Consider the following 8008-nt stretch of genomic DNA (forward strand, 5'->3'; position numbering starts at 1 on the left):
GCCCAGCCTCATCTCCCACACCTCAACCTTCCCACTTTCTCTAAATGTTGTTTCTCTTTTCTAAGAGGTTCTGACCCGGGAAGTCTCTGCTCAGATACCCACCCTTTTATCCTGTGTTACTGCCCGGCTCCTCTGGGTCCATGTCCCGTTTCTTTTCCTTCTGGTGTTTCAACCACCTCCTCTAACAGCACCATCTCCTCCTCAGGGTTGGGAATGTCTCTTCCACAGGGTGATGACTGGGGCGCCATGAGTGGTGCATCAATTCCAGTTGTCTCAGTGTGGTCCCAACCAGTAGAAGGGACTCAGATTGGGAGCCTCCCAATTCTTCCTGTGGCTTGATCATGCTATCCCAAAACCCAAAGAATTTTACTCCAAATGACACAACATCTGTCATTTTAGGTCAGAAAGTTGGAAATGTAAGCGCCTGTGAGGGAAGGCCACATTGAGGGTCCAGCACGGCACACAGTCCAGTGCAGATGGACTTGACCAGAGGCTGCTGGAGGTCTTGTGGGCTGAGACCCCAGTTCTCCTCCACCTCATGTCTTCAGAAGGAATTACAGGGTCTAATAACCAAATGCTTCCACCTACTTTTTATTTCCTTGAGTAGGAAGGAACATGAGAATTTTAAACCCAAAGACAGCAAATGAAACTATGTGCTTCCTTAGCCTGCGGAATGTAGGGAGTTTTCCTTTTTTAAAACAAATTCAGGAATTAGGCAGCTAGGTGTAAATTAGGCTTCAGACTATCTCTTTTGATGCTCTCACCTATTGCCCACCTCTGAGGCCGCAAGACTATTTCTGAAGCCCAGCCTCAAACGTGGGAGCTTATCCTTCATCGCATATGGACACAAAGACAAACATTCTTGGCAATCCATTGTGTCTGGTCCTTCCTCAGTTGCAAAGTAGCCACACAGTCTTCGCTAGAAGTTGGGGAAGATGCACCAGAAATTGGCTCTGTGACGTTCACCCTGTAACTCTGCTGGGCTGTCACCACCGTGGGTCAAATGATCATGATCTCTAAGGCCCTTTTCTTGTTTGGGACTCGTATGTATGTGTGTTCACTTTTCTAAAATGTGAATTTTTTCCTTATTAAAATAATTTACCTTTGTCCTTTAGATTGTTTGCCAAATTTTGTTCTATTCAAGGGTTGGGTCAGACACAGACAATAGGCAGCTGACATATTCAGAACTATAAGAACCAGAAGGCCACGCAGCCATTCTAACAGACCACTGGCACACTTAGTTACGTCTTCAGGGCCCAATTACCTTTTTTACTCTACAAAAACTTAATGTATTAAAAACAGAAAGATGTACCACCTCTACTCTGAAATTGTTTTATTTTAAAGGTAAAACTTTATACATCCTTTTAAAACATGAAAATTCAAAATTCTTGAGGCAAGTCGATCATACAAACCTATTTACAATAGTATTAAAGGAGTGGTAACATTTCACCAGCATAAAATGTCACAGAATTCAAATCACAACTTGGATCTTCAACGATTCAAGTGTTTCATCCCACACAATAAGGTCTGGTTAGTTTTAAAGAAAATTCTTCCTCTGGATGTTCTGTTCTCAATCCTGCCTTTGAGGTTTAGACAGTAGGATAACTGGCCATGGTGGCGATTCCACAGTTGTTGTCCCGGTCTTTGGCCATCTTTATGTAGCCGTCCATGCCCCAATCTTCACCCCAGCTAAAAGAAGAGAGGGTTTTCCATTTTATACAAAGAATCAAACACACTTATCTTTATTAACACTTCAACAGTGCCCCAGAGGTCAGGACAGACTCAGAAAGAAGCAAGAAAGGCAGTTGTTCTTGTTCCTGGTTGAGTTCTAATGTGTAAATAACTTCAGTCTCCAAACCTCTCACGGAACTGCAAAATTAGAGACAGAAAAAGGAAACTCTTGGGGCCAGATACGTTTCAGATTTAAGAAAATTTTCAGATTTAGAAATGCAATGGTGCTGGGACTTCCCTGGTGGCGCAGTGGTTAAGAATCTGCCTGCCAATGCAGGGGACACAGGTTTGATCCCTGGCCTGGGAAGATCCCACATGCTGTGGAGCAACTAAGCCCATGTACCACAGCTACTGAGCCTGCATGCCGCAACTACCGGAGCCCGCGCGCCTAGAGCCTGTGCTCTGCAACAAGAGAAGCCACCGCAAGGAGAACCCCGCGCATGCTACGAAGAGTAGTCCCCACTCGACGCAACTAGAGAAAGCCCGTGCTGCAACAAAGACCCAATGCAGCCAAATAATAATAATAATAATAAATTAATTAAATTTTTTTAAAAAAGAAATGCAATGGTGTCAAAACTCCATCAATACTCTAGGCAAGCTTGAGAGAGTACCTTAATGTTATAATCAAACATTAATATGTCTGTGCTCACCCTAAGTGGCATAAAGACTTTGGAAGTGTACTTAAGGGTTTGAGAACCTGTATCCAAATACTGATTCCAAAAGGGACTCCCATTTCAATCTCAAATATAAGTATTTGGGGCACTTTATACCTGTTCTTGACAAGCCAGTATTTATTGTTATCTGAGTCTGCTCCTTCAAACCCATAGCCAACCGCCAGAACACCATGATCCAGGTCTTCACTGCTGCAGTGTGGGTCATAATAAATGCCTGGGAACATAAAATTCAAGGTTGGGGTGAGGACCTTCAAGTGACCCATGACAGTAACCCAGCCTATCAACTAGGATAAGAGAGACACCTCAAAATTCAGCTAAAGGACATAAATCTAGATAGGATTTTAAAACAAGATCTATTTTTTTTTATCTAGTCTAGGGATCTAGGTTCTTGTCTAGCACTAGCAGAAATACTGGCACAATCTCTTTTGTAAACAATGTGTCAGGAGACATAAAAGACCACTCCCTAAAACCTTATCATTTGACTTTCAGAATGTCAGTCTAGGGAAACAGCACACAACACAAAATTACTTCAGGCAAGAGGTTCTTTCCGGTTTTAATTACAGTAGTAAAATTGTTTGGAAAATTTCAAAGGTCTAACAACTGGAAAAAAGTAAATTAAGCTATACGAATCAAATTAAGTAGCCATTTAAATATATTTGTGAAGTGCTTAAAATCAAGGGGATATGGTTCAAGTAATGTCAAACGGACACATCAGGCACAAACACTACATGAACAACTACGTTAAATCTACACACCCCCAAATTATACACTGAATTCTACACACCAAAGAGTCAATCTTGCTGTATGTCATGGTGGTTTTCCAATTTTTCTGCCTAAACTTCCATACAGACAAATGCTTACCTGCTTTATAGAACTGGAAGGTTGGATGGCTTGCATCTATAGCAACAGAGATGGGGCCCACAGTTGCCACTGCCTTCATAAGGGCCTTCTCTTGCTTAGGAATGTCCACGAAACCAGTGTCATTGGCAGCAGAACTCTGGGGTCTGTAGTGGCAGGATTCATCCTTTCAAAGGTAATGGGGAAGAGACTTGATTAATACCATCCCCGTCCTGGGGTACATGAGTTCAAGACAGTCTGCAGCTTAATGATTTCCAAGTCAAGTTTGTTATAAAGCATCCCAGGAGACAAAATGATATTGGTTGTTTTGAAATGGAAAAAGTAGCTGGTGTCTATTCAATGAGACACGCTCAGTCTACCTGTCCATAAGAAACGTTTACTCTGGAGAAATTTATACTTACATAGAATGGTATGTATATTTCCACATGACACAGAAATATTAACAGCTTTATGGTAACTATCTAAACAGAGAACTGTGCAAGGCTAACATATTTTAATACTAGTTCTGACAGTCTGCAGATATAGAGTCTACAATCTAAAATGTGAATTCTAAATTGGTATCTGTTTTCCCCCAAAGCGTTCAACTTTGATAACGAGATAAGGAGCTCCTTTTACCTTTCCAAAATATGGATAGGATTCCTCTGAGTCCAGGCCTCCGTTGTCCTTAACATACTGGAAGGCATTATCCATTAGGCCACCATCGCAACCCTCATTGCCTTGAGGCCAAGAGCAGTCCACCAGGTTCTGCTCACTCAGTGAAATAAGTTTGCCAGTTTTCCGGAACATCTGTCCTTCAAGGGCACCAGTTGCACTAAAAGCCCAACAAGAACCACACATACCCTGAAAACAAAATTTAAAAGCTCTTAGTGTACAAAACAAATAGCAAGACTTTGACGATAGCCCATATATCTGAAAATGCTTTTAAAAACTAGTGAATTGCATCCAAACTCTAGTCATTCAGAGCAGGCCATGGGGTGTTTCCAAAAGGAAACCTCTTCTCCAGGCATTTGAGGGCTCTTCTGTCCACTTTCAGTGCTTGAGAAGGAAAAGTCTTCAAGAGCTGGCAAACAACTCTTCATCACAACAAATGCATCTCTCATTCCAAGAAACTTATCAACACAATTCTTTTTCTCTCAAGGAAATTTGAAACCAAATAAAATGTTTTAAATTCTTGAAAAAACAAAAACAAAAAACGAGTGAACTGCATGTTGTTCCACAGCCTACCACTGCAAGGACGGCAACTCCTACTTGGCTTTACTCTTGGAGAGAGATCTGCTGAATACTGTCATACCTGATTCTTCACAGGAGTTACGTAGCCTTTCTCTCTCCAGTCCATGGATGAGGGAATCAAACCAAAGACGGGTACTGGGAACACTTTCCCCTTCTTGCGCTTCTGGTTTCGAAGACCATTCATCACCTGCCTGAATTCTTCACTGGTCTTCAAGGAAAAGGAAACAATGTTGAAAAGCAAGAGGTTATTTTCCTAAAGTACTAAGGAGGGGAGGCACAAAAAGTTCATGCCACACTCACCATGTCACCAAAGGCATTCATTGTCATGGTGAAGCCATGTTTCCCTTGGCTGTATTCCTGATTGTGCAGGTCAATCATTTTCATATTCTTCTCCCACACTGTTCTCCTCCATCCTTCTTCATTCTACAGGCAAACAGGTAACCTATACTCTTTATTTCTATTTAAAACCAACCCACCTTCACCAAGTGGATTTGCAGAAAGAGAGGAAGAGAAACCATGGCCAGAGGTGGCTTTATACTCTTGGGAACTGTTTCCCAGCGCCCACACAACAGCGTCGTATGCCCGTACTGTACTCGGTAATGGGTGCCATGAAGTTACTGCCCTGGTAAGAGGCAGCCTCAGGAGGTTACTATCTGCTATAAACTCCCAACAGCACGGACCATTCTCTGCGGGGTTTCAGATGGACAGTTTCAGATGTTACCAACCAAGCCATATAGTTTCCTGTGTGTTGCCTTCCACAATTTCCATTGTGCATTTAAACTGAGATCAAGTTTTGAAGCCGCTGAGGCTATTCCCAAGCAAAGGGCAGTCAGGATGAGTGAAGGATTCATGTTTCAAAAGCCTAGGAAGGGAAAAGAAATGAGTATCTGATTAAACCAATCTTACTAAAAGGCCATCCTACTTTTTTCTGAGACGTTATACCCACTATGGTGGAGTAAAAACATTTATCTTCCCAAGTATTTACACAAAGACTGTAGGGGAAGGCTAAGTACGTGGATAGAGAAAAACAGCTCAGAGACCCCAGTTTCCGCGCCGGAGACGGTGAGGCTCTTCTGGGACTCAGAGCCGCGGCTAGGTCGAAGCTCCCTCCCGGGTTGCAGGCGGGGCCAGGCCAGGAGCGTGCCGCCCCGCCCCCCGCCGCCAGCGAACGCCCGTCGCTCTCAGAGGATGTTGACGCGGCGCAGGGAACAGCGGGCACTGCAGCCCGGCTTGCGGGGGTCAGGCTGCCCTGTGTGACCAGCGCCTCCTGGGACCCCTACAAACCCCAAGCCTGGCAGTCCCGCTGGTTCCCGGGGTGCCCCTGCCGCGTCAGGCCCCAGCCCGGGGTGCTCACCTGCGGCAGGCGCAGCTGCGCAGGCGCAGCCAACAACTATGGATCCAGGGGCGTCGGAGATTGGGCTGTGGGCGCATGTCCTCCCATTTAAGGCTCCGGGATTCCGCTCGGCCGGCCCCGCCCCCCGCTAGCCCGCACCGCGATTGGCTGAGCTACATGTGGGCGGGGCCCCTGTGCTGGGACTCCCGGCGTCTCACGGGGCTGGTCCCAACTTTGCCAGGTACCAGCCTCAGTGGACCCGACGGCGGCGAGCTGGGCAGCGCTGAGAAGGGTGGACGGAGCCTCCTTGGGGACCCGGATCAACTAATTACCTCGATGGCGCTCGGCCGGTGGTTCACGAAAAGAAGCTTATAGGGAGCACCAAGTGGATTATCAGCGCAACCCTGTGCCGCCTTTAGTCCTAGAGTTTTTGGTGAAAGTCTGCGGGAGGGCTGTCTAGTTTAGGGGTTCCCGCTTATTCCACAGCAAAGGTGGGGCGGGCTGGAGGAATGCGGAGCAGTCAGGCAGACGCCTTACCTCCCGGGCTGAGGGTGGTACAAGCTGGGTTTGAGAAGAATCAGAGCGGAAAGGCAGTTCCTCAAATCTCGGGACGCGCTGGTCACTCCCCAAATCCCGGGAGGGAAAGGGGACGGGCTGGGTGGGTCTCCAGAGAAGGCATGGCATTTTGTAATGCCCCTTTCCTGTCTTCCCGGTCAGGGGTTCCTCTCACCTCTCAAGCTTTCCTCAAAACCAACAGAAACGAGTTATTTACAGAAAAATTTAGTTTAAAAAAAGGAAAGGTGGAAAGTAGAAACTGTTTTACCTTCCCACACTCGACATTAAGGATTGTTAGGTCTTCCTTAGTATCTAAGGTGCTTTTCTTGAGATTTAAGAAATTTAACTTTTACTTCAGTGAGTTCTACTTTACATTTAATGTCAGGATTTAAATGACAGTTAGTGAAACGTTTTAAATGGAGGAAAATAGATTTATATATTAAATATTAATTTATATAATTAATAATTTAAGGAACACAAGCCAGAAAAGTTGTGCATGTTTGTCCTTTACTACGTAAAAATATATTCATTGTAGAAAATACCTTTTATAAAAAAATTATCATTACCTCATGTCCCTTTCCACATTACCTTTTTTCTCTGCATATTTTGAATTTTTAAAATAAAAATGTAGTCATGGTTCACTGGCCTTGTAAACTAATTTCTACTTAAGATTAAATGGATAAGCGTTCTGGAAGCACAATCAGACACAATTTTACTGTGTTAATTTGTACATAACATAAAAATGTCTATTTTAACCATTTTTAAGTGTGCAAATAAGTGGCATTAAGTCCATTCACATTATTGTGCAACCATCACCGTCAGCCATCTTTGGAAGTTTTTCATATTCCCAAACTGAAACTCTGTACCCACGAAACAATAATTCTGCATTTCTCCCTCCTCCCAGCCTTTGGCGACCACTATTCTAATTCTGTCTCTCTGAATTTGACTATGTACCTCTCATAAGTGGAATCATCTAATATTTGTCCTTTTATGCCTATGTCACTTCACATAATGGCTTAAAGGTTTATTCAGGTTGTAACGTGTCAGAATTTCTTTTTTTCTAAAGGTGAATAAAATTCCCTTGTATGAATGTACCGTGTTTTGTTTCTCCAGTCATCCCTGGATGGATATATGGGTTATTTCCACATCTGACTATTTTGAATGATGCTGCTGTCAACGTTGTTGTACAAGTGTTCAAATTCCTGTTTTCAGTTCTTTTGGGGATCTACACGGAAGTGGAATTGCTGGATATGGTAGTCCTATGTCTAATTTTTTTCTATGTTTTCCATGGTGGCTGCACCATTTTACATTATACCAGCATTGCACAGAGTTCCAATCTTAAATATTTTCTTAAATTCTTTGAGCTGCCTTTCCGTAAAGTCAGTACTGTCTTTTGGTGCACAGAAGTTTTAAATTTGGATGAAGTCCAGTTTACCTATTTTTTCTTTGGTTGCCTGTTCTTTTGGTATCGTATCCAAAAAATTATTACTAAACCCAATATCAGGAGGCTCTTCCCTTGTGTTTTCACCTAAAGTTTTATAGTTTTAGTTCTTATGTTTGCATCTTTGATCCATTTTGTGTTAACTTTTGCATATGGTGTAAGGGAAGGGTCCAATTTCATTCTTTT

The 8008-nt window shown here is 43.5% G+C and overlaps 1 protein-coding gene across 4 annotated transcripts; it reads right to left on the reverse strand.

Moving 5' to 3' along the window:
• Window positions 1-1318: 1318 nt before the first annotated feature.
• Window positions 1319-5975, reverse strand: CTSL (cathepsin L). 4 transcript variants are annotated; one of them, XM_004320926.3, is made up of 8 exons: window positions 5848-5975; window positions 5219-5355; window positions 4794-4916; window positions 4555-4701; window positions 3879-4103; window positions 3267-3429; window positions 2502-2619; window positions 1319-1689 (listed from the first exon to the last, which is right to left on the reverse strand). In XM_004320926.3, exons 2-8 carry the CDS (start codon window positions 5342-5344, stop codon window positions 1590-1592), a joined length of 1002 nt encoding a protein of 333 aa, XP_004320974.1. In that variant the 5' UTR covers window positions 5345-5355; window positions 5848-5975; the 3' UTR covers window positions 1319-1589. The 4 variants fall into 4 exon arrangements, with proteins under 4 accessions (XP_004320974.1, XP_019795965.1, XP_073662089.1 ...); XM_019940406.3 differs by having other exon boundaries at window positions 1319-1869; XM_073805988.1 differs by lacking the exon at window positions 5848-5975 and adding an exon at window positions 5534-5691 and having other exon boundaries at window positions 1319-1869.
• Window positions 5976-8008: the final 2033 nt, after the last annotated feature.

The sequence above is a fragment of the Tursiops truncatus genome, chromosome 6 (genome assembly GCF_011762595.2).
Source record: "Tursiops truncatus isolate mTurTru1 chromosome 6, mTurTru1.mat.Y, whole genome shotgun sequence".
Classification (NCBI taxonomy): domain Eukaryota; kingdom Metazoa; phylum Chordata; class Mammalia; order Artiodactyla; family Delphinidae; genus Tursiops; species Tursiops truncatus.

Bases quoted from the DNA above. Each gene is read 5' to 3' on its own strand.
- CTSL (XM_019940406.3), bottom strand. From the start codon at position 5,344: ATGAATCCTTCACTCATCCTGACTGCCCTTTGCTTGGGAATAGCCTCA. The intron at 4,104-4,554 runs GTATGACAGTAT...TTTTGTTTTCAG, and splicing joins TAACTCCTGTGAAGAATCAG to GGTATGTGTGGTTCTTGTTG. The intron at 3,430-3,878 runs GTAAAAGGAGCT...TACCTTTGAAAG, and splicing joins CCTATCCATATTTTGGAAAG to GATGAATCCTGCCACTACAG.